Source organism: Talaromyces amestolkiae, assembly GCF_001896365.1.
Source record: "Talaromyces amestolkiae strain CIB chromosome Unknown scaffold12.1, whole genome shotgun sequence".
Classification (NCBI taxonomy): domain Eukaryota; kingdom Fungi; phylum Ascomycota; class Eurotiomycetes; order Eurotiales; family Trichocomaceae; genus Talaromyces; species Talaromyces amestolkiae.
Window position 1 is genome coordinate 779,648 of NW_024468048.1, and position 27,495 is coordinate 807,142.

Consider the following 27,495-nt stretch of genomic DNA (forward strand, 5'->3'; position numbering starts at 1 on the left):
GACGCCGCGAAATGCTGAAGTACTCGGATCAATAAGGTGCGTGAGATTACTAAGTATGCTTGAGCTCAAGTGACCGCCATCGTCACATGTTTCTTATCGCACACCGCCCGCCTATCAGTCGTCGTTCTGCTGGTTTTATGAGTCTGGATTAAAGTCAGAGAAGAGGACGAATGCTTTGTATAATTGGATAAAATGTAGCATTTCTAGACGTATGCACAAATGATCATTTATATCAAGAGGTCTAATATTACAAAGTAAAAACATCGGAACGTTGAGAGATGAGGGAGGAGCTTCGAAGAAAAGGGTATCGGAGGAAGGAAATGACATGGAGTAGGGATTTTATATAGTTGGTACGCGATATAGCTTCCACGAGTAGAAAGAATAAAAGGAGCTAGACGTCACGTTAAACTCTACGTTGAGGAAGTTTCTCGTCTTCATGTTCAGCCTCGTCAGGCTCAATCTCGCTCTCCTTCTCCCGTTGTTCACGTTCTAGTTCCTCCATTTGTTCCTCGAAGGATATAGTTCTTGGATTGGTCGGCGGAGGAGTTACATCTCCACCAGTCATTTGCCATTCCATGAGCCTCGTGAATGCACCATCTGGGCGAGTGCTCAAGTCCTGGTATGAACCAATCTCGGCCACGCGGCCGTCGTTGCCTAGTACAATAATCGTGTCTGAGCGTTTGATGGTCGAGAGTCGGTGGGCGATACTAATGGTAGTGTTGTTGCCCCGTAAGAGGGCAGCAAGAGCGCTGTTGACTAGAGTCTCGGACTCGGCGTCAAGTGCTGATGTTGCTTCGTCAAGGATGAGTATGTCTGGATTTTTAATAAGAGCTCTAGCAATAGCGATACGCTGCTTCTGACCACCGGACAATTGAGCGCCACGCGGTCCAACGTTCGTCTCCAGTCCAGATGGGAAGTCGCTGATGAACTGACAATTGGCCTGTCTGGCGGCGGCCACAATTTCAGCTTTTGTGGCTCCAGGTACGCCATACGCAATATTCTCCGCTATAGTGCCTGAGAAAAGTACAGGTTCTTGAGAAACGATTCCAATCTTGCGACGCAGAGCCTTGGCGTTCATTTGAGTGATGTCTTTGCCGTTAATAAGGATACGACCCGAAACAGGATTGTAGAAGCGGAGTAAAAGGGATGCAATTGTTGATTTCCCGCCACCAGAGGGTCCAACTATAGCAACGTTAGAGCCCTGTGGAATCTCGAAGTCGAGATCCTTGAAGATGCTCACTGCAGGTCGGGTAGGGTAACTGAATGTGACGTTCTCGAAGCGTATGGGTCCTCTAGCGCTTTTGACTGGTTCTCCTTTTGTGGGAGAAATTTTGGGCTCGCGGTCTTGCAGCTCAAACAATCTGCTTGCGGCACCAACGCCCTTCATGATTTCGGAGTAGAAGTTTGAAAGTCCAAAAAGACTAGATCCAGCATAGACAGTGTACATGAGGAAAGAAGTAAGCTCTCCAAGAGTGATTCCGCCGGATTGGACGAGACCACCACCGACATACAAAAGTATGAGGATTGTCATGTTGCCCATAAGACCGGTCTATCCAATATTAGCAGGCAGCACACGGCAAAACTGGAATTGAACTCACCGAACTGAAAAAGGAAGCACTAATAAGCGATTCTCTGCGGCCTAGCTCAAATATCTTTTTGACTTGGTTGTTGTATCGACCGACTTCTGAGACTTCGGCTGCGAATGCTTGACTCGTCTTCACGTTTCCAAGCCGTTCCTCGGCAATCTTCGTCAACGTACCAAGATTCTTCTGGATTTTGCGACTAAGGTTGCGAATTGTACGACCGTAGAAGAAAGCTGCCACACCGATAGGAGGAAGGAGAAGAGCCAGGACACTCGACAGCTTCAAGCTGACGTATGCCATGGCTCCAAAACCAGCAGTACAGCTCACGATTGACCTTAGACCATCCGACAGGTTCTGAGTGATAGACTTTCCGACGATCAGAGTATCAGAACTTAATCTTGAAATCAAATCTCCCACTCTGTTGGCATCAAAGAATTCGGCATCTTGGACGAAAGTACGTCTGAACAATTTTGAACGCTGTCTTGCGACGACTCGCTCACCGACAATACGTAGAATAATAATTCTACCGTAATTGGCAGCGGCGCCAACGCAGATGATTCCAGCAAGTGCACCGTAGAACATGGGCATGCTCAATCCAAAAACGCCTTCGGCTTCCTCGCCTTTCGTTGCCAAATCCATGATCTTGCCAATTGAGAATGGGATAGACATGGTGATACTGGAAGAAATCAAGAGGAAGAAAAATGCGAGACCTAGTGACTTGGCTTCAGGTCGCGCAATCTTCAAAAGTCGCCATATCTCGTTGAATGCAGGCTTCTTTTTCTCTTTTCCGTCACGTCCCAACTTGGCGGTCAAATTGATTTGTGCTGCTTGCGCTGCCTTTTCTGAGAGCTCGAATCCGTCTTCTTTGTTTTCATTGACCGGAGTGACGTCGCGGTTGTCTTTTTGAGCTTGAGGTGCTGGAGGTTGCGCGTTATTTAATTTTTGGGATACGGACAAACATCGAATCTGGGACAATACCGATGATTTCGTTGCCTTGGAAGTTGGGGCGCTCCTTATTGAAGCAGAACGGAGAAGGGACGCATCGGGAGCCGATTTCGAGAAGCATCTCAATTGATGCGCATTTCGACTGAAAATCTGACTCGGAGGTACTTGGATCGTGCGGTGTGATGCTGCGACAATTGAACGGACAGGCCCTGCCTCAGCTGCCCTGGAACCAAAGGCAGCCAGCAGCTTTGAGCTGCGCATGGCTGAGAGCTGATGAATTCGCCGGGATGACCGATTTCGGAACAATGTAGCTATATTTCCATATCAAGAAGGAGTACCACTATCGCGACACTGCCATGACCGACACAGGCCACACTGTTGTTCCGTATGAAGTCGAATTCACGGAGATGATATACCGGGATAGATTGGGATGTCAACGTGGTAGAATTGTTGGTATAGAGCAACTACGTACTTCGACCAGAGTGGATATTCGTAATGGCCGATTAGTGCCGGTTTCTCCGACCGGCCATTCTGCCACCGCCTTCCGAAACGAGACTGTTTTTGATGAAGCTCGTAGAAGCCCATAGACCCTTATTTGTCCCAGTCTTGCTATATCAACTGGTAGGAGAGTACCGGATAGGATATCTTCTTCTCTTTTGACTGACACGCAGCAGAATACTATTCTTACGAAGATAGACAAGATTCGCTGGTATCAGCCATCACGACCTCTGCTACCCCACTCTTCAACAACCCCTCTGCAGAGCTTGAAGAAGTCTAAACAAACAAATATCAACAACTCGCTATGGTGCTCGACTACAGCAAATGGGACGCGCTGGAGCTCTCCGATGACTCGGACATCGAGGTGCACCCCAACGTGGACAAGCGGTCTTTCATCCGCGCAAAGCAGAACCAAATCCATCAACAACGTGTGCAACGCCGCCACGAGATCGAAACGCTCAAGTACGAACGCATCATCAATGATGGTCTCCTCGAGCGTATCGACAAGCTTCTCGGCGCTCTCCGCCAGCATGAGGACTCGAGCCGAAATCCTGAGGAGCTGGTTTTCCAGTCACTGATTGAATCTGCGGGGGACCCGGCTAAGGATCAACCTCCTGCGCCACCTGCTGGCATCTATACACACGAGAAGGAGCAGCCCAAATACTCGCAGATGATGAGTTCGTTGGTTGATCAGGTCAAGAAGGAGATCACAGAGTCCAAGACGGAGAGTGGGTTCAAGGCGTACATTACGGGAGTTCAGGGACACAAAGACAAGGTCCTAGGCCTGCAGCAAGAATTGCTCCAAAAGCTGGCAGAACTCGAAAAGGAAGAAGCAAGCAAAATCACTAGTGACAGCATACACACCGGGTTTGATAGCTCATACGTTGCCAAATCGGATCCAAAGGCCAAGGGCAAAGCTGCAGAGACAAAGGTAGAGCTTCTTAATTCGCCATCTGTTCCCGCTAGTCAAGGGGCTGTGGCACCGTCGTCAGGCGCCGAAGCGGATGTGGAAGATGACGATGATGAAGAGGCAGACATCAAAGTCAGTGACTTGGCCAAGAGGCTTGCCAAGATTCCAATGACGGATTACAAGGCATTGCTTCAGTTTATCTCCGCGAATCCCGATGTCGTTGCGGAGAGCGAGACGGATGGATTGTTGGTCGAGGCTTTCAATAGTCAGATGGACGGAAAGCCGGAGTATGCTCGTCTGTGTGTGCACCACGGTCTGCTGTTACAGTATTGTCGCTCATTAGGCCGAGATGGCATCTCGCTATTCTTTAAGAGGTAAGGCAATAACCCTCCACCCCCATACAACTACACATGTCTAACAATATCACAGAATCACAACAAAAGACCACCAAGCCGCCACACTGTTCAGAAACGACGTGAACGAGACTTACAACAAAATCAAAACTCGTGCCGCAGAACTTGCCAAGAACAGAAGCCCCGAAAACGATCCTGCCGGCGTCGAACAAATCCAACTCCATGCTGTCGACCCAAACACCCAAATCAACATCAGTATCCCGCCCGCGGACAGCACGATTCCCGAAGAAATCGAGGCCCGCAAGATCTTCGAATCTTTCCCTCCTGGCCTGCAACGAGCACTACAGTCTGCATCCCTGGACGAAGTCAACAAGGTTCTCGGTAAAATGAGCGTTGAGGAGGCTGAGGAGATTGTAGAGAAGTTGGGAGAAGGTGGGATGTTGAGTCTTGAGGAAGGGATTGTGGACGCTACTACAGAGGAAGGCAGGAAGAAGCTTGAGGAGATCGAGGCGGAGGGAAAGAGGGAGCGAGAGGTTGAGGAAATTGGGGAGCCGGCTGAGGATCAGTTGGACTAGTCGGGCATTTTTTTTTGCAGTGAAGAACAATCCAAAGGCGTTGTTATGAGGTACCTATGCTTCTCGCATGCATATTTTATACGTATTTTATAATCTCTATCACGAATGAGCCCAAAAGTTATTTATCTTTTATATGTCACTCGTAAACCAATGTACTTGACGCTGGATATCAGCATAATCCGGAAAAAGATAACTCCTTTGCATTACCTATTAATCCATGAACAAGAAGAGGAAGGAAAGAAAACTGGAGATACATGTATAGGGGCAAAACAAGGAATATGGTCGTGAGGCTCGAGAGTCAAATACATGTGTAAAAGGGGAATTGGAGTGAAGATCAATCTTTGAGCAGGAACACCAATCATTTTCGAATCCCTGCTCTAGATGTTACTCCGGTAAGGTTTTGGCGAGGAGAGATACTCTCCCAAGTGCCACACAAAAGCTGGCGCATGCACGCCCACCAACTCGCATTTAGACACAAATGCCGAAAGATACACCCATCACACCACACTCTTTTATCTATTTATTGCTCGCTTGTCGCATACCCATCTTACACTCCAGTCGCACCCGGAGCATTTCCATCTTTCCTCAAATCAAGCAGAAGCTCGCGGAAGCGCTCCTTTCCAGAGCCGCTAGCACCACCCTTGACACCTTTGCCGGATACATCCACCAGTTTTGCGATACGCTCCCAGCTAGTTCCGCCGGCAGATGTGTCTTCTCTGTTGGCGAGAAATTCCTCGGCTTCCTTGCGGGTCTGGGCGCGAGCCTTGTCGGCCCGGTTGCCGTAGGATACATAAAAGTCATCGATGTCTTCTTGTGCTTTCTTGATGGTGGCTTCTTTCTTTTCGGCGGAGGTCTCGGCTCGGCGAGCTAGGTCGGCGTCTCTGCGCGCCCGCCATTCTCTGACAAAGAAAGTATGTTAGAATTGTTGAATATTGAAACGATTGCACTGCAGCTCATAATGAGAGCGATTTCTTACCGGACAGCCTCTGATTCTTCCTCTGGTTGAGCGTAGCTAGAGTAGCCCGTGGCTGGGAAAGGAGAGCCGGTGCCAGTAATAGTTCCGCCTGGCGCAACTGCCTATAATACACTCATGTCAGGGCCATCGCGAGCTATGCGACACGGATAGCAGAATATCGTACCTCATTTTGTGTATCAATCGCAGGAAACGAAGACTCAAAACCGGAGATCTCTGCCGAACCACCTTGCTGAGGGACATAGTCGTCACCTCCCAATAGATCGTCATCCTCTACAGTTACGGCCTGGTCGTTGGGTGTAGCGAATTGATCAGCATCGTCACCTAGCGCAGCACGTTCGCGAGCGAGAAAATCATCGGTATCGGCAGCGTCGTTGTTGACGACTTCGGTTTGACCTGGAGAGCTGTTAGATGGTTGTTTGGGGGTTACAGTATGGGCGGAGTGCGCACCTTCGTTGAAGTCTTCTAATGAGGGGAATCTGTCGGCCATTTCGGAACGATAGATGTGTATAGATCAAAAGTTTAAGAAATTAACCTCAAAGAAGCGAGTGCAATCGACCAGCTCGAAATTATTCGTAAGTGATAGTTAATGTAAACGAGAGCTGACATCAAGTTGGCAACTTCCTTATTTACCAGCGGTTGTCGGGCGGCCTGGATTCTGCCACCGCCTTTGCGGAGCTTCTTATCGTTTGGGGATGATGCAGCTTAGATTCAAATTGTTGTGACGCCTTCAAAACAATGCCACTTTCTGGTCAACTGTCCTGTTGAGCATGCTTTTCGAAGCTAATCTATGAGGTTATTGGCTTTAATTTCATTTTCATAATTTCACTCACGTCGTTTTCCTTTCACACATCATTTATTGACTACTAGGAGCTCTCACAAATTATTGTGCCTGTTGACTACACCTCTCACATCTCGACACACACACTCTCAATAGTAGAAATCTCACAAAGGCCATGGCTTACAACGACGACTCTGTTCGAGCAAAGCTCTCCGCGCTCAACGAAACCCAGGAGGGCATCGTTACTGTCGCGCAATGGGTCATGTTTCATAGGTAAGTGACCTAGAATCGACACTCGATTATTAGAAGACGTTTGACTAAATCTCCTGTTCGCATACAGACGCCATGCGGATCGTACTGTGCAGCTCTGGCTACAAAAACTTCGAGATTCTCCGGCGAACAAGAAGCTCAATCTCATCTACCTTGCCAATGGTATAACGGCCTATGAAGTCCCAAGTCGCGAAGACTACTAACAACATTACAGAGGTCGCTCAACAGTCCAAAGCTAGGCGCAAAGATGATTTTATCATTGCATTCTCTCCAGTATGTGTGAACCAGATATTTGCAGCGAGATTTGGTGGGACTAACGAGAACAGATCATTGCAGAAGCCACAGCAGTCGCATACAAAGGTGCATCTAGTGATATTCAACAAAAGATTCGACGGGTAGTCGAGGTCTGGAGACAACGTGGTGTTTTTGAGTTGCCAATTCAAGAAGCTGTCGAAGCTCGTGTTAATGGTATGCCATCTCCCTTGTTTACGGGTTCCACAAGCTAATGAACTTAGAATTGGACAAGAACCGTTCCTCAGGGAAGAAGCCTATGCTAGGCGGCTCGCTGTTTAGTGCAGGTTCTGTGCCGCCCGAGCTCCAGCCACTTGTACAACTCCAACTCAACGTCTCAAAGGGCTCTGTGGCATCCGGTACGGCGGTCAACACAGCCAATGCCGAGTTTGACAAGATGAATGATCCTAGCACACCAGCTCCTCCAGCTCCGGTGCACGCAGCTCGTTTGAGCCAACTTCTCAAGTCCTTAGCGAATGCTGAAAGCTCGGTTTCGGAGATCATTAAATCACGTCAGGCACTTATGGAAGGTCTTGAGAAGATGCTTGAAAGTAACCGCACTGCTCTCTCTAGAGAGACCGCCCTGTTGACACAGATGGGTGAGCGCAAGGCGGAGACGGAAGTTCGGAAGCGTGAGGTCGAGGATGCGATTATGCGTGGACTTTCTGCGGACGAATCATTGGCCCCGGCTGATAATGCAGGGGGGCTAGAAGAGCCATCTCGGCCTACCGTTGAAGCTCTGACTCCCCCGCCTGTAGAGTCCCTTACTCCTACGGGTTCACCTGCCGTGAATGACGGTGACGCGCATCAGCCTCAGCCGCATCCTTTCACCTTGTCGGATGATCACCAAATGGATTGGTCTTCGCAAATGGATTCCGGTCTATCTCTCGAACAATCTGCCGGGGATGAATCGAGGAATGGTTTTGATTTGTGATGGGAGGGAAGCAGATAATCTACCAGTGATTCAAGATGAACAATATGTGGAAGTTCTCAAGGTGCTTGAAGCATTTCTAGCACTCGACGTTTATGAAGATCCAGCGATATATTATTGGTAGTTTGGCAGCCTTGATCTAAGACCCGAGACACACAAGTTCTCGACTTCATTCAATAATGTACAATCCAAAAAAAAAAATTAAACAGATGAAAAACGCTTCAAACAGAAAATTCAAATCGCAGAGTCATGGATCATATCCTCGGTGATCGAAGTATATAACATTCCAGCATACCACAAGCAGTGTGGAAGGGGACATCTAACCCAACAACCCAGACAAAACCAACGAATCGAAGTCATGATAATTATTAGAATCCCTCCGCCAATACCCATGGTGATGATTATTCCTTCTATACCCAATGCCATGATCATCGTCATCCCAAGATCGAATTATCTTGCGCATTAAACGTGGCGGTATCTGTTGATCGTTTGCGACGTCTTCCTGTGGAGGAGCTGTTTCAGTGTTATTACTATTACTATGTCGTTTCGGCTTCACAGCGAGAAGGACAATCATCCCGATCATGACTAGTATCAGAAGGAGAATGATTTTGCGTTTGGTTGTTTTGCGTTGGTAGTTGCTTGCCTATTCGAATGTCAATTTCGCAAGTACACCTGTGTCAATGGAAAGAGGGACTGACCACTTTAAGCTCCGTATCAGCCTGCTTCACATCCGTCGCCATGCGCTCAACATTATAATCTATTCGGTCCAGCATTGTGCCCTGATCGATAATCATGCTTTGCAATTCACGAAAAATATCCGACAACTCAATAATACCCTTTGCGATATCGTTGATTTCGCGCTCGCGTTGGGCGATTGCGACGTCGTTTGCGCCGCCAACGACGAGTTGTTGTTGCTGCTGATGTTTTTGAGATGTTTGTTGCAGTGTGGTTTGAGAGAAGGATTTGTCGGCGTCGGATTCCATGAGTGAGGGGTCGAAGTATTGGGATTGGATTGGTGTGGAGACTCGTTCGAAGGGTGAGGCCATGCCTTCTAGTTCACGTAGTTCTGTCACAGTACTGGTTAGTACATGATCAGCCTGAGAGGCAGAGAGAGGGGCATACTTCTTAGATATGTACTCTGCTTCTTCCTAAACCGCGAACTCGACTCCTGCACCCTCGCCGCAAGCGAAATCTGGATATTCTTCGCCATCGTCTCATCGCCCTTGGTCACGGCACCAAGCTGTTTCTGCTCACGCACCAGACCATCAATCCGCTGAATTGCATTCTGACACGCATGAAAGCCCCTCGTGATTTCCTGCGTATACTGCTCTATAATAGTCTCTTCCTCCTTTCGCGCACCTTCATCCCCAAAGCTAGGCAAGATGTGCTTTTGATGTAATTTGTCGAGCCGTGCGGATTTCTGCGCGATATCGGCTAGGACCTCGGAAACTTCTTCCTGTACGTCTACCCATCGAGGGGGCAACAGGTCCATTTCGATGACTGCATCGCCGTCATCTTCGAGGCCGTCGGCGCCGGCGATGAGGCCTCTTCTTTCTTCGGAGAGGGAGGGTGAGTCGGTGAAGGCTCCTGAGGATGGGCCGAAGTAACGCGGTTTCTTGGTCGGATGGTGCGCGAAGGATTGGCGGTAGGAGATGTAGCTATTCTAGTCAGTTTGATGCAGTTTCTCTTGAGGGCATAGAGGGCATAGAGGCTCACAGATTGGTCCGATCACGCCACATTGTGGCAGATCTAGCTTGTCACAGCTCAATATGTCGGTTTGATGTGGTTTATCATAACGGTGTCTGTTCGGGATGTATGAGTTGGTGAACTGTTATTTATGTTGTCTTCTGGATGCCAATCGACAATTACAATTGTATCTGAGCACAGTCAAGCTCAATACGTTTAATCTTGTTGAAGACGTCTAGCATGAAGCTATCTGTTATCGTCGAGATACTCCGTCACTCTTCCGAGTGGCTGGRTGCTGCCATTCCGTTTGGGGTTTAGCGCAACAGGCCTGAGGCAGCAGGGTTGTGCATTTGTTTGATATACCTAGTCTCCGACCACAAAAAGCGAGATAAAGATTAAGATAGCTTTAGAAGAAAAAAGGGATTACTGGCTCGAGTCGAGGTACATCTCAAATGCGCCATGCATACTACATTGCGATGTTCATCGCATTAGCACAACGGGTAGCTTCGACTCAACCTGCGCCGAGTCGACATGTCGGCAGATCCACGTAGCCTTTGAGGCCGGCGATCAGCAGTTAGTCGAACTGATACATACTGTAGACATGCTATAGAGATCTTCATAATTTCACGCAGTTCTCGAGAAAGAGCAGGAGTATTCTTGTATACGTAGGCGGTCAAATATCAGACAAATCAGAGCCCTCAAACTAGTGCCGGCTAAACTCCATTAGGCATAACGCAATCAATCCATCTCCGCTCTGCCTTCGACTTTCTCGTCCCCTAAACAACTCCGACTACACTGCTGGAACACCACCAACCGCGACTTCTTCAACAAACCTTACCCCAGCACCATATCTCCCAACTTCCGCTCGACTAATTTATTTGCGCTTTCACTCTACCACAATCTCACACCATGGTTCGTCTATCGCCAAGGCAAATTCATATCTCTTAGCTCTATTGTCGCGGCCGCTTTGTGTATCCCCCACACTGCGGGGCATCCCAAGACCTGAGATCGTGAAATGAGTTTGAAAGTCTAGTAACTAACGCAATATTGTTTGGCAGGCTGACTCTTTGACCGAGGAGCAAGTATCTGAGTACAAGGAGGCTTTCTCTCTTTTTGTAAGTTTGGAAACTTGGTTTGTCACAATGTTGGCGTGGTTAGCTGACTAGCCGTTTTGATGAGTAGGACAAGGATGGAGATGGTGAGTCGCCGCGAACAATAAAACACCTTGAACGAACGTTACGCAGCCAACAGACATTGACCCTATCGGACAGGACAAATCACAACCAAGGAACTTGGCACAGTCATGCGTTCTCTCGGCCAGAACCCCTCCGAATCCGAATTGCAGGACATGATCAACGAAGTCGACGCTGACAACAACGGCACAATTGATTTCCCTGGTATGACTGACCGCCAACTCGCAATATTTGATGGCAGTACTGACTGTCGCAGAATTTTTGACAATGATGGCCCGCAAAATGAAGGATACCGACTCCGAGGAAGAGATCCGTGAGGCTTTCAAGGTGTTTGACCGTGACAACAATGGATTCATCTCTGCCGCCGAATTGCGTCACGTCATGACCTCGATTGGCGAGAAGTTGACCGATGACGAGGTTGATGAGATGATTCGCGAGGCTGACCAGGACGGTGATGGAAGGATTGACTGTAAGTTTCGTACTGTAGCTCCATGAAATTAGAATTGCTCTAACGGGTGTCTGTCTAGACAACGAATTTGTTCAGCTCATGATGCAGAAATAAGCGTCTCGCCTACCTGCTTTGTCGTGTTATGCAAGACTTCAAATCTCTTGCCGTTGATTCGTTCTTCCTCGTTTATCTTGGACATATGTAAGCGGGCTCTTGCTTTCTTCTGTGGACACAGGCGAAGTTGCAATCACTACGTATTGAACGGGAGCAAAATTCTGTGTTGGGGTTGGGTGGTGACATGTGACGGGTTGATTTCTTCTCTATCATTATACACAATTGGGAACTTTTCTCTTTTAAGCTTTACAATAGACGAACGTCCGTAATGTACTCAATTTTCTTAGCTCGTAATATGTTTCTGTCCAGTCTTGTAGTGTTCAGCCAGAAGTGAGGTGATACTAACGATTAAACCGGAACAACTCCATGTACTGCCTCGCCAAATCCACACCAGCCTCCACATCTTCCTCCTCGTCATCTTGCTGCTGCTGCTGCTGCTTCTCCGAGAMCCCMCCCCAACTTCTGTCTAACGCAATCGCCTCCCGCCTCTTTCTCCGTCTTCTATTCTCCCGTTCCTGCCAAGCCGGTTGTCGGCGCTGCGCTATTCTCTGTTTAATTTCATGTCCCACGTCTGGAACGAGTATTGCTTCTCGCGTTGTCGCCGGTAGCTGTTTATTCTGATTATTTTCGGCCGCACTGGAACTGTATATCCTCGTCCAAAATTCCCGAATCAAATTTGATATCTGCTCGTACTCAAGCTGTATCTCAGCCTCCGAAGGAATATACGGCGTTTCCATAGCCGAATTCATTTCCGCATCTACATCCATCGCCAACGCATCCCCATTTCTCTCCTCGAGGCCTAGCGATGTAGATGATACAGGCGCCAAAGCAGCCGCAACCATCGACGGGCCCCTCCACTCAACCTCCAGAATCGTGCCTCTGGGTCTCGCCTGCGGCTGCGTCTGGCGCACTTCTCCCAATCTTACTCTGAAATCGCCGACATCATACACCGTGCCAGTAACCGTGACAGTATGCCGATGACACCAGATAGGTTCACAACAACGCACAAAATGGCGAAATATTTCCGACGAAGACGCGATTGGGACTGTGGACATGATCATCCCTGACTCCGTCTTTCCTTTCCCTACTCCTGTCGTCGTTGCTGGCTGTTGACTCTCGTCATCTTCGGAGGCATACACAAACCCTAGCCTTGGATGATTCGTCATTGACAGAAACTGCACATAGCGTGCCTGCGGTGCTGGGTTTGGTGCGTGCGCAGATGCGGGAAGACAGGACGGTGTGTCGCGCATTAGTTTGTGTTCTAGCCCCCAGCGTCCGATGGGAATTGCTTCGTCGCCGTAGACAGAACGCAGGCGCTCTGTGAGGGGACCTAGGATGTGGGGGGCATTGGGGCTAGAGGGGATGAAGAAGACTCTGCAGAATGTCAGTTGTAATCTCGCATTTTGAGTAGAAAAAGTAAGTACCCTGTATGCGGCATTGTGTGGTCAGAGGAAGCTGGATTTGGGAGTAGAGGGACCCCTACGCGGCCGAGGGCTTTTGATTGATTGAAGTTTTATGCATAGAATTTAAATTGGTATATCAAGTCAAAGTGAGTTTAGAGGCCGAGTGGTGATAGCGCAGCTTGAATATCCACTCTAGTCAGTTGGCTATTGTTGTTGTGTTTTGCAAAGCATGGTGAAGCTATCCAGAATGAGGTTGATTTCTTTGACGTTGTGGAAGTGGGGCCGCCCAAGCTTTCTTTCAACAGCCTCAGCGGCTGTACCTTATTTCGATCCCACCTGCAAATATACAGATTACAGGCAACTGATGGTATACATAGTCAATCGTTGATTTTGATGCACAGTGCCAATTATGGAAATCCATACGGGAGCACAAATACTCCGGAATCAACTTTAATTATTTGCCCTTCGAAAGATCAACCCCACCAGTCATCCTCGGGTGGAACTGTACAGAGCTAGTTTAGTAGATGCTGTACATCGCAATGTTACATGACTTGCTGGCAATTGACCACGAAGCAGCAATGGTCGGGTATTCGACTCGACTCATATCATCTCATCAGTCCTTAGTCACATAACCTGCAACATATGCATATTTGTAGCTTTACTCTCATGTATGTTAGTGCAGACTCTGTAGATAACATTCAGGGGTTCTCCACGATCTTCTCCCCTGGCCAATGCGAGTGCCGCACCGCAGCGAGCTTGCCACGCACTAGGCCCAGCACGGCAGCTATGCACACTCTCTAATCTCTAATTCTTCGACATTGTGATCCCTGCATTCTTTTCATTTCAATACCTTCATGACACCTGGCATCTCTCGTTTATGCCTGCCATTGTCCCGACCCCAAAACATGACTACATGAAGTCAGTGTTGATATGTTGATCCAATTGTCATTGTTGATGTCATTCATTTCTTATATCCTGTCGCTATCGCTACGTAGTTGAGTCAAATGTGACCTCGTTGGCGTTGTCCAATGCCAACAATTGACCGATCCAAACAATCAATGACGCCTCTTTTACTTATTTGCTCATAATCTTCATCATGCCTGTCGTGCGCAAAAGACTGGTCATACCCGCCTTCATTCTCACATTTCTCATATACATCATCTTCGACAGCATCGAATACGACGACTATCCCCCCGAACCACCTCCACCTCCACCACCTGATTTCCACAACGATGATCTCCTCGAAGAAACGGTCCATTGGCACAAAATCCCCGAACACTACCCCGTGAAAGAATTCATCGAGTTACCGACCGGGGGCGCATCGTCCATCCCTAAGATACAGTATGATTTTCCGAAAGAGAAGGCATCAGATCGTCGGACGCGACAAGAGAGACAATCCGCCGTCAAGGAAGCTTTCTTACATGCATGGACGGGATACAAAACACACGCTTGGCTGAAAGACGAAGTTTCGCCTATAAGCGGTGGATACGTGAATAGTTTCTCCGGCTGGGCTGCGACTCTCGTCGATACACTCGATACGTTATTGATTATGAGCCTGGACGACGAGTTCCAACTCGCGCTGGACGCGATTGATCAGATTGATTTTACAACTACCACGGATAAGAGTATCAACGTCTTTGAGACTACTATTCGCTACATGGGTGGGTTTCTGGCGGCTTATGATCTATCAGACGGAAAATATCCGATATTACTGAAAAAGGCGACGGAGGTGGGTGATTTTGTGTATGGGGCGTTTGATACGCCGAATAGAATGCAGATGTCGCGGTGGGACTGGAAGGTGTACGTCTCTTTTTCAGAGTTTGAAGGATTAGGTTATTTTGTAGAATGATCTTGCTGATATGACTAGATCTCTTGCGGGAACGCCGCTGCGTGCTTCGCCAAAAACTCTACTTGCAGAAGTGGGATCGCTAAGCCTTGAGTTTACGCGACTGACTCAATTGACTGGAGACCCCAAGTATTACGACGCCATTCAACGCGTCTCTGATAACCTCGAAAAGGGCCAATCAAAGACGACAATACCAGGACTATGGCCCGTGATTGTCGATCTGCAGAATCTCAATTGGGGAGGCAACCAATATACGCTCGGGGGCATGGCAGATTCGACATATGAGTATCTCCCAAAAGAGCATCTCATGCTCGGTGCTACCACCGACCAGTACCGGCGCATGTACGAGAAATCAGTGGGCCCGATCAAAAAGAACTTGTTATTCCGCCCAATGATCAAAGACAAAGTCGACATCCTGTTCAGCGGCACACTCAATGGGAACAATCTCGATTACGAGGGGCAGCATCTTACCTGCTTTATTGGAGGCATGTTTGGCATTGGTGCAAAGATCTTTGATCGTCCAGAGGATCTAAAGACTGCTGAGCAACTGGTGAATGGATGTATATGGGCATATGACGCTATGGCGACAGGCTTGATGCCTGAAATCTTCAGGATGGTGCCATGTGAGAGCTTAGACAAGTGTCCATGGGATGAGAAAAAATGGCTGGCAGCCGTGGCCAAGACGTCTCATGTAAATGCATTGGACGATGATATCATTCATAAGTTTATCACCGAGGCAGGTCTGCCACCTGGCATGACGCGCGTCGTTGATAGTAAATACATTCTACGGTACGTCCTCTTCCTACTATTCTAAAGCCTATTTTGCTGACTGATAACAACAGCCCCGAGGCAATCGAATCCGTCTACATCCTCTACCGCATCACAGGCGACAAGAAATACCAAGACGCCGCCTGGCGCATGTTCAGCAGCATCGAAAAGATGACGCGCACGGACATTGCGCACGCCAGCATCAAGGACGTCCGCTTCACTGATTCAATGCAGGTCGATAAAATGGAGAGTTTCTGGTTGGCAGAGACGCTGAAATATTTTTATTTGATTTTTGCGGAGCCTGGGGTTGTGAGTTTGGATGAGTATGTTTTGAATACGGAGGCGCACCCGTTTAAGCGGCCGGTATGATGGCCTGGGCATGATGGCCTACGGTTAGCAGAGGATAATTATGATAGACACATAATCAACAATCTGTGTAACACAACGTTGGAAATAGGGGGACATGTAGAGTGGACAGGTGATGTGAGACGATCCGGCTCAGCGCCTCCCTTCCTTCGGGATCAGGCCATGGTCATGCTACGCACGTTTCTCTTCCGAGGCGGTACCCGACCTTCTACCAAGAAATCGGAGTACCCCCCTAATTTCCCTTGCGCACAGATATCAGTATTCCCACAAAAAGAAGAAAGTGGTGAGCACTCGTAATCGACGAACGACATTCACACATTCGAGCGTGTATCCTAAAGATGCTCGAATACAATGTTTCATAAAAGGTGAAACGACGAGTCTGGTTTCTTATCGTCTTTCGGATCTGATTAGATTAGTATGAGCCCCACATTCCTGCAGTGTACGACGACGTAAGTTACGGTATTTGATATTTGCCACTGCATACTACGTACGGAGTACTGTCATATGGGGTCCGAGATCGGGTCCCTCATCACGTCTTACTGTACTACGCACTGTGCATATTCCTGGGCAATTGAGGAATTTTTTGATAAGAATACTGGTATATAGTAGGAACTGAAAATTGTGCATCGGATAATATTGGCAAAGAGCACTCGTTTCTGGCAGATGGTAATGTTTCAAGGATGGGAGTGGTATTACGTAGGTTTATTGTAATCGTGCAGCGTGTATTGTCGGAAGGTGGAGAGTTCTTCACGCCACCCTCTACTTAGGTACGTATTTTGTAAGTACTCCGTACACTAAGTATGGAGTGCATATGCGGTTCCTGGGGTTTGTTATGTATATCACCATCTGTATCATCCTCATCTTCTTCAATGACCCAACTCATAAGCGTTGCTTACGGAATATTTCTGATTGCTGACCGACAAGAGTATATCCGTCGGTAATACGCACTGCCGTACTGTCGTACCGTTCCGTCGTACAACCAGACTAAATCTCGCCGAGAAATATTATCAGATTCCATTGACCGCTCCCATTGGCCAGGCCGCTGAAAACTCTTCTCCACATACTGAGTTACGCAGTAGCCCACGCCGGTTTAAGGTCGCCGTCTTCCCGTTTGCCTTTCCTTCCTTTCCCTTTTTTTCTTTGAAGTTGGGCTCTCAAGTACACCACGTTTTCTCTTGTCTCTACTCTTTACCAATTCGAACTCCTGACATACGGAATCAATGCCTTAACGCTCACACTCAATATTGGTCGCTGCAGTTTTTTCATGATTCTCGCTCGGTAACGATAACGATCCATTCATTCAACGTGTACTTCTCCTCGGMAATCTCACCGTCTCTACTTCGCGGTTCGTTTGCGCGTGCTCGATTCGGTGTTTGCGCAAGGAGATCGGAAAAATTCTTTGCATCGTCTGTTAGGAGTATGTTCTTTCGATTTACTTCGTTTTCTCTGCACTAGACGTTTGAGTCATCATGCTTAATGTCGCCCCGCATTGCCTCTCTGTGGCGGTTGGCGATATCGGCTCCCTGAAGTTTACTTGTTCAGTACTTGTTCAGTACTTGTTCAATGGAATTACTTTAGAGAAAAGTTTTGATCTATATCATATGTCGGATTGTGCTAATAGACTATTGCACAGGTAAACACAGAATGCCGGCAGCAATTGCGCCTCTCGCTACCAAAGCGGGCATACCCACCACATCGACGTCACACCCCGATAATCCTATACCCGAAGAACCTCGCAACATCCCTCATGTATCAACTGGACAAATCATTCCAAATATAATTCAAGACTCTCACTCGACTGCCTCGAATCAGTCAATTTCCGCGCCGTCGGAAAGCGACTCGGATACCGCCGAAACTCCTACCACGGAACATTCCGACGACGGGAATGGCCAATTCGATGGTGTCGCTCTAAAGAAACCAAAAGCGACAAGAGCGCGCCGTGCGTCGACGGCGCTTATATCAGAGAGTTCCGAGGATGTGCAGAGGATACTTGGCAACATCGGCGCCGGAGGAACACAGTTGGTTGAAAAAGTCTGCTGCGGTGGTGGATGTTGTCTGTCGCAGCCATTATCACGAGCTGAAAGAGTTGTCTTGAATCCAATCAAGACGCCAGATAACCCGGCGTATCGCAGCTTGAATTTGAAGATTCGCACTCTTGCGCTAGATAGCGAATTGACTAACATCGTTCCCCTGCCGGAAAAGACGGTCTCTTTTGGCCCTCTTTCGTCGGATCTGGTGGATGTCCAATTAGGACCGAAGGATCATCCTCCCAAATTTGTTCAGCCTCATCCTCCGTACGATGTTTTCCGTGCGCCGTTGCATCATGCGCGAGAACTTACAAAGGCTGGCGCAGAAAAGCGCACGTATCACTTTGATATTGACGTGACCGATTACCCGGTTGAAGGCGGAGATGTTGATTTTGTTGTTGGAGGTGCGATTGGAGTTTGTCCGATGAACAGCGACGATGCAGTGGACAGCGTATTGAATTGTCTCGGAATTCCTAAGCCTATTCGCGACAAGAAAATCATGGTGCGCACTACTACCGGGCGCTGGCCGACCATCTGGGGCGATGAGAAAGCCCGAGAGTTGGTCACTACACGTCGGGAGTTGCTCAAATGGTGTTCTGACATCCAAAGCTATCCTCCCACCAAGCAGCTACTCCGCGTCTTGGCTGAATATGCGTCTGATCCTCATGAGAAGAAGATCCTTACTTTCCTGTGCTCTGCTCAAGGTCAGAGTGTTTTCTGCGACCTCCGAACTGGAGTCCATATTTCCATCGAGCAACTTTTACAAGCTTTCCCTTCGAGTCTTCCACCTCTCGACTACCTTCTTTCCGTCCTCGGGACGCTCATGCCACGCTTCTACTCACTTTCTCAAGACCCGACAATTTCGTGCACCACTCGCGGTGGAGACTGCCGACGCATCGTCGAAATTGCCGTCACTGTCCACGAAAGCAACGATTGGAAGCGCGGAACAAGAAGCGGCGTTGGTTCCGGATTCCTGCAAAGTCTAGCCGATCAAGTCATCGCCGCCGAACAACAGGGCATCGACCCCAAAACCCTCGACCTGCACGTCCCCATGTTCCGCGGTCTCATGGCCAACCCTCTCGCTCGCGAATTCGTTCTAGACGGACCCATGCTCTTAATAGGTGCCGGCGTCGGCATCGCCCCATTCCGTGGCTTTGTGCAACGACGCCTCAAATCCGCCAACTGCGCCAATAAAGTCTGGGTTCTTCAGGGCGTCCGCGACTCATTACTCGACGAGCTGTACAGCGGCGAATGGGGCGTCCACGAAGAACAAGTGAAAAAGGTTGTCCAGAGCCGTAAGGGTGAAAGCCGTTATGTGCAGGAAGAAGTTCGCCATCAAGCTGATTTGGTCTGGTTTGTGATCAATGCCCTTGATGGACGCGTTTTTGTCTGCGGTAGTAGCAAAGGGATGGGTGAGGGTGTGGAGGAGGCGCTGATTGAGGTTGCTATGGCCAAGGGTAATCTGAACAGGGAGGAAGCGAAGGAGTTTTGGGGCCGGAAGAAGGATGCTGGTCAATATATCGCGGTAAGCTTTCCTCTACAAACTTTTAATTTTGATGAGCAAATGACTAATTGGACTAGGAAACGTGGTAACTCTATCACTCCTCAACCAACTACCATTGTACATTCGATCCCACGTTTTCAGAGGACACATTTATATCACGTTTATATAGCGTTGCTTTGCCGGCGTTTCTTCATTATCTTTGCTCCTAAATTCTAGACAGCGCAGCAAACGGAGCATGCATGTCTAGGCCATCTTGTTTTCTTGTTCTTTGAGGCGTCTGTTATAAGGTTCGGCATTTTTGTTTTATACATGTAACACTGTTATAGATTTGTGTTGTGTTAGAGAAGGGAAGATATATACACGTACATAGGGAATATATTGCGCCTCGCGGCGGTTTTTCAATCATTATTTGCATATATACGTACGTACGGTAGGTTTGTGTGTAGGTCAGATTCTAGGAATGGAAATATTAATGTGTTGATCATAGTTTGAATATAATTGACACTTGAATAGAGGCTAGTTGATGAGATTAATGAGATAGGGTTTGGAATGTCAGGTGACCGCATACATTCTTTCTACACCTACATAAAGAAACATGGAATTCGTTGGTCTTTGCAGAACTTGAATATTCATTCAATGAACGCCGAGTACTGGGTAGCTCGTCCTGTTGCCATGTACCTAGGTGCTCAACAATAAGTATGATAAGCACCGGTATGTATCACGTAGTACCAGATAAAGTTAGGATATTTCCCGAAATATATCCATATCAATCCTCCATTGAATGCCACCCAAGCAATTGGAATGGAATCTGCACTACAGAAATCTGTAGCTGACACACTCTGTCTACTTGAGATCAATCATGTATCATCTAAGACCGCAGACAGTAGTACAAATTATACTATCGATCTAACTCCAACATTCTTGGCTACTGTGACATGTGAACTTGACTTGTCTTTTCTTTTCTTGACACACACACACTTCCATTGTCCTACTTTATGTCGTGGGCAACATTCTAGTCTTTCTATTCATCCTACCACTTGTGACAGATCATTCTAGAACACCGACTAGCGGGTGAGACGAGATGCTTGACTGACTTTGTCCTCTATCGTAACAAGTGACACAAGCCATAGTGAGGCTTGGCTTTCTTCTAATGTTTTCTGGAAAAGACGCCACAGTTACACAACACTCAAAAGCGAATCAATGCCGTGTACTCCACAGACTATATAACCCATGCATCAGTTACCCAATCTTTCAACATGGGTTTTGTGTCACGGTACATGTTATCAAACTTCAAAATAGGCAAGTTGCAGTCAGATGCAAAATCAAGACGCTACTAAAAGCCTTGTACATGCCTGTGAAACGGCAGTAGCTTGTCGAAGTCTATACCCCGTATACCAATCGTGGACCGAATCTTTAGGGGTCAGGTTTGTGTTATACAATCACATGCACTTGTCTGGATGAAGTAGTTTGATGTGCCGAAATGAAGTCTGCACAAATCGAATCTTGGAAATCTTCTCCTACCATTTCCAGGCTGTGGGGTCATACGCAAGCATTTCGTGCATACGAGCGAATTAATTGTAATTCTATGTGCCTCGATAGTCATGCTAGAAAGTGACTCTGGAAATTATAGAGATACGTAGTAATCACGGATGTAGTATGCAAGCTAGTGGTAGCACACAGTATACTAAAGAAATTCCAACTCGCTGCTCCTCTTTCAAACAAAATGAAACGAAGTGGCTGAAATCAAATGAGGGCCTGGCAATTATAAAACGAAGCTGTAACCGGCGGTTGGGTCGCAAGTCATGTTATCTGTGTCAGATGACGTTGGGCACATCTCATCTTCAAGCACTAAAAAGGCGTCGAGACTCGAAAGTGACTGGGATTGTTTTCTGTCTGTAAAAGACTTAAACCCTCAGACTACTGTAAATTACAGACTCACTTGAACCGGACTGGTATTGAAGAGGATTTCCGATATCTTACCAGATAGTCGATGATTCATAGATTAACCACCTACCTATTTCGGCTGATTTTCGACTTCCCCGATGCCAATAATACCTCACTTCTGCTACTTTTTAGTAGGTAGTCCACCGTATCCATTTGTGCTCAAGCTTCTAAACGCAAACTCTACCTTCGAAGCGAGGTTACGATTCTGGTGCGTGGACCGTGGATGTCAACTTTTACCGACAAACTTAAAACGAGCGAACACTAATGCCCGTGTTTAGTCTAGCGAGAGACCACCATTCACTAAGGCGGTGGATACCCCTGAACTAACCCCTATTCTTACCGTACACTGCCCCGTCGACCCGTAGATTTAGACAGGGGGGCGATAGCCCTAACGCTAATGATCTTGACTTAGACACATACAAGTAGACCCCGAACTACGTAGAAGTCATGTCATTTCATACAGTGTTTCGGTAAATTGACTAGATATCACGCATTGTATCAGATCAATATATTTAACTTTGTAGTTTGTACTCCATACAAAAGCTGAAGTACGATACATGCACTAACGAACTACTACGTAGTACATCTGAACGTACGTCGTACTCCGGCGGTCTCCGCAGAATCCACACCATGTGGCAGATTTTACTTTCCTCCCCCAAAACCCTCGCTACAAAGTTCAAACAAGTTTTTAGTTCCGGACCCCTCTCGATGAACGATACGATCGATAGGGGGTGGGGATGTCTTATATTGGGGTATGTCGATTCTAACTCTATATGTTCATTGGCTGTAACTAGAATGAATCAAGGCAATAGAGAAGATAGTCAGGCGAAATATTGAGTTTCTTTCCACGAGCTACACAGCTATAGACGTAGATTCGTTGATTGTACTTTTAGTATGTGACTAATGTACATACTACGCATCCACTTGTATGGGATCCATGTCTCCAGGTCAGACGACGTACATGATAGTAAGCGGTGTTATGATCTACGTATCATAATGACTGAGTTGTTAAGCACTAGATGATTAGCTAGTCTATGTATGCCAATACCTGAAAATTAAGAAGATTGGACCAATCAGTTCTTGCATCGTTTGGTATTCTCAATTGATTGTGTTTGTGATTGAAATTGTATATGTCGTATATATTATTCTGATATATGGTGCTACATGAGGATAAACTAAACAGTCAAGTCAAAACACACAAAAACAGAAGAAGAACAGGGTATCATCATCGATCAGACTGTATAAATAGACAACCTTGGGGAAACAAGTAAGGAAACGAAAAACGCAATGCGCCGGATCCACGCAAACCTGGAAGATAGCACCTGGAAAAGAACATAGCATGTAGATGTACAACACGTTCAAATATCAAGTCGATATAACGTGATAAATCTGACAGACGAGATGAGAAAGGAAGACCTGCAGCCCGTTTCACAATGCAAGCTGGTTAGAGGCATTAAATGCATGGGATCAATGGAAACGGATGATGGGTTGGTAGATGGATGTGTCGGTAGTTTTTGGAAAAGTTCGTGTATAATGATTGTTCGTCTATCGATGTCTCGAATGCGTCGGAGATGTCATATGCGAATGAGGCGGCGAAATTGATGTTTCGACATCACTCATCGGCGAATGTCCCCGTGGGATATGCTCGCCATCACTGTTCCGGAGTTGATTTCGCAGAGCGGGTAATTGTCGTCGTCGGGCGTTGATAAACCAATTACTAATCTATACCCATTTGTTAGAATCTAGCAATAGTTTCTAGTGTTAGGAGACGAACCTGACTTATAGACAAACCCGTCCTCGACATGAAGATCTGCTTATCCTCCTCCGTCGGATACGGATGATCTAAATGCTCATGAAACCAGGCACGCAAAACATCCGTGACGGGTTTTGGTAGATTCCCCCTTCTCCTTTTTCCGCGCGAGTCGAGTGAATCGCCACTGGCACCAATCACACCGAAATTTCCCGAAGAAGTAGGTATTGTGTGACTATGTCCGCCCATGGGTGACGACGTTGGGTAATCGTAGTCATTGCTCTGATTAGAATGGTTACTGCTCGGGTACGAAGATCCTTGGTAAGGCTGTTGGACATAACGCGGGTCATATGCATTATACAGAGCACCGCCGCCACCACCGCCTGAAACTGAACGGTATCTAGGGTCTTCTTCTGTGCTCGTTCGGTACCCTCTTCCGGCCCTTGATCCAGATCGACTGGGGGCATCGTCGTACGGACTCATGGGACGGTCGTGGTGGCGGTTTGAGGATTGCAGGTCTCTTAGTGGCGGTAGGGTGTGACTTGGTCCGCGACCACCGCCGGATGTTGTTGTTGATGAGTGCGGATATGGGAGTGAGGATCTTGATTTGTTGGGATCTGGGGTGCGATGGCGATCCGTTGGGCGGGATTGTGAGGAGTAATATGCGGCTTGATCTATTTCATTATGGAGATGTTCGGGGAGGAGCTAGAAACAATATCAGCAAATAGAGCGACAAGAACATGATGCGAATAGATACGCACTTCGCGAAAAGATGGGAGAGTCTGGCTGCCAGGCGCAGAATAACCACCAGTATAGGTAACAGCCATATTGTTATGATCTTTGCGATGATTTCTGTCTGATACTCGTCCGGGTGGTTGAGACATGCGGATTGCACCAATTCCAGGTGGATAAGTTGTATTCCTCCCCTGCTTTTGTACTTCACTTTTATTGTACTATTGTTTCAAATCAAGAGTCGCCTCTGTAGTCAATTGTATGTTGTGTGTAAAATTCCGTCACGTTCGTTGAGCCGCACTTCGTTAAATTCGTAAGTTCGTTTCTGTAACTATGTCTGTCTCGCTTTCCTCCCAAAAGTAATGCATCAATTCCGAGATTTCGATTGACACATGCCAAATTCCAGTTGATCCGGTCCAGTTCAAGTGTTTCCAATTCCAGATTGTCAGTCGAACTCGGCCGTACAGATTGTTTGATTATTTGTCGGTAGTATTTATCGAAAAGCTTTGCGCCTAACAAGGCGAGATGGATAGTAACAGTATAATTAGACAAGTTAAAAGAAAGAAAGAAAAAACAAAAAAGATAAGATAACAAAGCCGATCCAAATATGTATCTAAAAAAGAAGAGAAAAAGAAAAAAGGCGTCCTTTATTCGAGATTGCCGAAAGAAGCCTACCAGACACAAGTGACGACCAGTATATGATTATTAGGAGTAGGCAGGCAAAGCGAGGAATGAGAATCCCAATATAGCGAAACAAGGTAAGAGGGAAAGGGAAAGGCAGATGTACACGAGATCCAGGGACCAGGGCATACTAAATAAGTCGACGCAATAAGAATTTAGCTTCTACCTCTTTCTCCATTTTTGTCTTTTAGATCGTGACAGTAAAGTTTTTTTTAAGTAGTGACCTAGTTAGTTAGACCTGATTTTCCAATCTAAGACCCATGTACATCGTGTCGTATTTACTTACACATGTATGTACTATGTAAGTATGTATATGTATACGTAGTGTCATACATGAGAGTGGGTAAAAACACTAATTAACTGGCTCAAAACCGAATAGCGAACCCCATACGTAAAGACTAAGATTTTTATGGGGCCCTTCGATCCCCTGTCTGTCCGGTTCCTCTTGCTGTCCTGTAAAAATCGTAAAACCAGGTGCCGGGTTGGTTTGACTGGGTCTTAAAATTCCGATACTTTGGTGGCCCAATTACAGAATTACTACCGGACTACTCCGTACGTTACTTGAGGAGAAAAAGTCATGGCTAATAAGGTTAGCTCCTGGTGAAATTCCCAAAGTAAAAAGAACAAAATTTTGTGGTCCTCACTTTGCTTTTTCTTGTATTTTCGGCCCATAGGTTTCACGGAGAAAAGTTGACAGATTGGACACTTCTTAGTACTTATTACTTAGTAGGTCGGTACGCAACTAACTTAGTAACTAGTGACTCTAGCAGAGGCCCAAAAGTGGACGCCGGCGAAAAGTGGATGGCGGGCTGAATCAAGGTTATGCAAGGCAATGGCTCTAAGTTCCATTGCTTCTTAATAGGGTATTCATTATGGGGCTGTCGACCCAAACTCTGTTTCTTTTTTCGATTTTTTGGGCGCTTTTCTTTTCTTCTTTTCTTGTTCCTTGGAACCGGAAAGGCTTTCCTGTCAGCCTGAGGAATGTGCTGCGGAGATGTACGTTGGTTGATAGTTCGGGTGTTATACTGCATCGTAGAGAGTATGTAGTACTGCATATCGACAGGAAGATTGTATTCTGCATTGTCAACGATTGCTACTACTGTACCAGGTTCCCATTGTTAATCTATCGATCTGACGATGGGTCATGCCAACAAGTGCTAACCCATGGGATTGGCACCCACGATTTGGAGTGGATTGTGGAACCGTCAGGGTGGATCAAGCCAACTACGTACATGTGCAGGTAGTACTATGTATCTCGATGTGCCTAGTACGTAGTAGGTTGTATTCAGAAATACATGTTCAATCATCAATATTCATACACCAGATAATTGAAGAGGATCGAAATGCAAAGAATGAGAGGCAGACGAGAAAAAAGAATGACCGACTCAGATCCGATCGATTGATTAAAAACCTAGTTGTAAACTTAATTACTATACTTAACTCCGCCTGTACATAGTATACGGTGTGGTGACTCTAATTAATGAACGAGATGGTAATCCAATACGCATTTCCACGGAGTAATCCGGCGTGTTGTTAGGGTTTTGGCTACATAAGCGTCTGTACTACCGTACCTACGAAGGACTAGCGGAACCTCCGGTGGAGCCACAGCGCGAACAGGCATGGTTGGTTATTCGGCATCTTTCCTACAATCAGAAATGGAATGACGATCGTGTCAATACTACGTGCATGCTACAATGTACATAGTTTAGTTTTACGGAGCAAGAGGCAATTCATGTTTAAAAAAGCCCAGAAAACTTCGGAACGTGTTCCGGTATTCAGTATGTCGCATCCCCGTTTGGGTTAGTGAGCCCTAATCAGCAGCATGTGAGTCGGACATTCTGCCCCGGCTAGCCTGGGTAGTACATAGATAGTGTTAGGTAGGAGGTACGCAGTTACGGAGTACAACTGTATGTAGTATGTACTACCTCCTATGTATCAAATCGAGGCGAGATTGGCGGCTCTATCTGTCATGTAAAAGCTTATGAGAGCCACGGGATCTGACACGCCGAGATGAGACAACCCTGGAACTGTATTCCGGTACTCAGTCAATTAGCTGATAGCAATCATCAGGTGCAAATTACCAGTCAAGTACTTGGGCTGTATTATAAACCGTTTCGTCCCGTACGAGCGGTTTGATGCTTTACTCTGCTTGAATCATGCACTGCACCCTGCATACACTCATCCTGCATCCTGCAATCCTGCTCCCCCGTACTCCATACTTTGCTTACACTGCCGTAGCAGGATCGAGCTGCTGCATGCAAGCGGCCTAGAATGGGTATAGAGAGCAATAAATGAGAGAGTTCCGCTCCATCACCGCGTGCACAGCGCTGCGCTCCGTGGAATCTGTAGAGTCCGTACCGTGGATCTAACTTTTAAGTACGTACCGTTACTTGCTTTTTTCTGTTCTCTATTCGGCAGTGAACTCTGTCGGGGAGAAGGAAGGCCTTTCTGATACATGTACCTTTTTTGGGTCGGGCGGGTACACGCTCAGGTTATCTAATACATAATTACATATGGAAAAAAATGGTACTCCCATTAACTCAGTCAACACACAGACATACACTCATGTGCGAACCATAGAATCGGATGTAAATCCCACCACTGCCGAGAGATTGACCTCATGGGTCGCGCAGGCTGAGTCTCAACACAATTATCATACAATCCATCTGTACTCGAAATTGTTGAGAGGAGGGTCTGTCCACATCATAGTTCTTCCTCTTTGGTACGTAACTGCATTGGTGTTAGTACCCTTTTGGTACCTCAAAAGTGGCTTGCACAGAGGTACCAGCACCAACTGGGCAAGTGGATTCGATCCATAACTTTGTTTGCTATATACGAAGTGACCACACAGGAGCCAGGAGTGTGCGCAATAGAACGAAAAATGAGGCAAATTGTTGAAATGGGAAGTATCACGATGGTTGGT

General features: G+C 47.0%; 10 protein-coding genes across 10 annotated transcripts; 5 read left to right on the plus strand and 5 right to left on the minus strand.

Moving 5' to 3' along the window:
• Nucleotides 1–403: 403 nt before the first annotated feature.
• BHQ10_006579 (uncharacterized protein) lies at nucleotides 404–2,649 on the minus strand (the record flags this gene model as incomplete). The annotated part of the gene is made up of 3 exons (XM_040879180.1): nucleotides 404–1,549; nucleotides 1,599–2,500; nucleotides 2,562–2,649. 3 exons carry the CDS (start codon nucleotides 2,647–2,649, stop codon nucleotides 404–406), a joined length of 2,136 nt encoding a protein of 711 aa, XP_040735083.1.
• A 681-nt stretch (nucleotides 2,650–3,330) lies between these two features.
• On the plus strand, nucleotides 3,331–4,864 carry BHQ10_006580 (uncharacterized protein; the record flags this gene model as incomplete). Its single annotated transcript, XM_040879182.1, has 2 exons — nucleotides 3,331–4,310; nucleotides 4,366–4,864. 2 exons carry the CDS (start codon nucleotides 3,331–3,333, stop codon nucleotides 4,862–4,864), a joined length of 1,479 nt encoding a protein of 492 aa, XP_040735084.1.
• Nucleotides 4,865–5,411: 547 nt separating this feature from the next.
• BHQ10_006581 (uncharacterized protein) lies at nucleotides 5,412–6,327 on the minus strand (the record flags this gene model as incomplete). Its single annotated transcript, XM_040879183.1, has 4 exons — nucleotides 5,412–5,763; nucleotides 5,841–5,941; nucleotides 6,004–6,233; nucleotides 6,288–6,327. The coding sequence occupies 4 exons, from the start codon at nucleotides 6,325–6,327 to the stop codon at nucleotides 5,412–5,414; spliced, it is 723 nt and encodes a 240-aa protein (XP_040735085.1).
• A 466-nt stretch (nucleotides 6,328–6,793) lies between these two features.
• On the plus strand, nucleotides 6,794–8,113 carry BHQ10_006582 (uncharacterized protein; the record flags this gene model as incomplete). Its single annotated transcript, XM_040879184.1, has 5 exons — nucleotides 6,794–6,891; nucleotides 6,959–7,050; nucleotides 7,103–7,161; nucleotides 7,215–7,356; nucleotides 7,404–8,113. 5 exons carry the CDS (start codon nucleotides 6,794–6,796, stop codon nucleotides 8,111–8,113), a joined length of 1,101 nt encoding a protein of 366 aa, XP_040735086.1.
• A 674-nt stretch (nucleotides 8,114–8,787) lies between these two features.
• BHQ10_006583 (uncharacterized protein) lies at nucleotides 8,788–9,849 on the minus strand (the record flags this gene model as incomplete). Its single annotated transcript, XM_040879185.1, has 3 exons — nucleotides 8,788–9,161; nucleotides 9,233–9,768; nucleotides 9,827–9,849. The coding sequence occupies 3 exons, from the start codon at nucleotides 9,847–9,849 to the stop codon at nucleotides 8,788–8,790; spliced, it is 933 nt and encodes a 310-aa protein (XP_040735087.1).
• Nucleotides 9,850–10,705: 856 nt separating this feature from the next.
• On the plus strand, nucleotides 10,706–11,551 carry BHQ10_006584 (uncharacterized protein; the record flags this gene model as incomplete). The annotated part of the gene is made up of 6 exons (XM_040879186.1): nucleotides 10,706–10,708; nucleotides 10,855–10,911; nucleotides 10,979–10,994; nucleotides 11,068–11,193; nucleotides 11,246–11,458; nucleotides 11,517–11,551. 6 exons carry the CDS (start codon nucleotides 10,706–10,708, stop codon nucleotides 11,549–11,551), a joined length of 450 nt encoding a protein of 149 aa, XP_040735088.1.
• Nucleotides 11,552–11,892: 341 nt separating this feature from the next.
• Nucleotides 11,893–12,989, minus strand: BHQ10_006585 (uncharacterized protein; the record flags this gene model as incomplete). Its single annotated transcript, XM_040879187.1, has 2 exons — nucleotides 11,893–12,925; nucleotides 12,976–12,989. The coding sequence occupies 2 exons, from the start codon at nucleotides 12,987–12,989 to the stop codon at nucleotides 11,893–11,895; spliced, it is 1,047 nt and encodes a 348-aa protein (XP_040735089.1).
• A 1,061-nt stretch (nucleotides 12,990–14,050) lies between these two features.
• Nucleotides 14,051–15,937, plus strand: BHQ10_006586 (uncharacterized protein; the record flags this gene model as incomplete). Its single annotated transcript, XM_040879188.1, has 3 exons — nucleotides 14,051–14,754; nucleotides 14,822–15,589; nucleotides 15,643–15,937. The coding sequence occupies 3 exons, from the start codon at nucleotides 14,051–14,053 to the stop codon at nucleotides 15,935–15,937; spliced, it is 1,767 nt and encodes a 588-aa protein (XP_040735090.1).
• A 1,641-nt stretch (nucleotides 15,938–17,578) lies between these two features.
• On the plus strand, nucleotides 17,579–19,554 carry BHQ10_006587 (uncharacterized protein; the record flags this gene model as incomplete). The annotated part of the gene is made up of 2 exons (XM_040879189.1): nucleotides 17,579–19,486; nucleotides 19,543–19,554. The coding sequence occupies 2 exons, from the start codon at nucleotides 17,579–17,581 to the stop codon at nucleotides 19,552–19,554; spliced, it is 1,920 nt and encodes a 639-aa protein (XP_040735091.1).
• A 3,400-nt stretch (nucleotides 19,555–22,954) lies between these two features.
• On the minus strand, nucleotides 22,955–23,986 carry BHQ10_006588 (uncharacterized protein; the record flags this gene model as incomplete). Its single annotated transcript, XM_040879190.1, has 3 exons — nucleotides 22,955–23,131; nucleotides 23,184–23,864; nucleotides 23,921–23,986. 3 exons carry the CDS (start codon nucleotides 23,984–23,986, stop codon nucleotides 22,955–22,957), a joined length of 924 nt encoding a protein of 307 aa, XP_040735092.1.
• Between the last annotated feature and the right edge of the window lie 3,509 nt (nucleotides 23,987–27,495).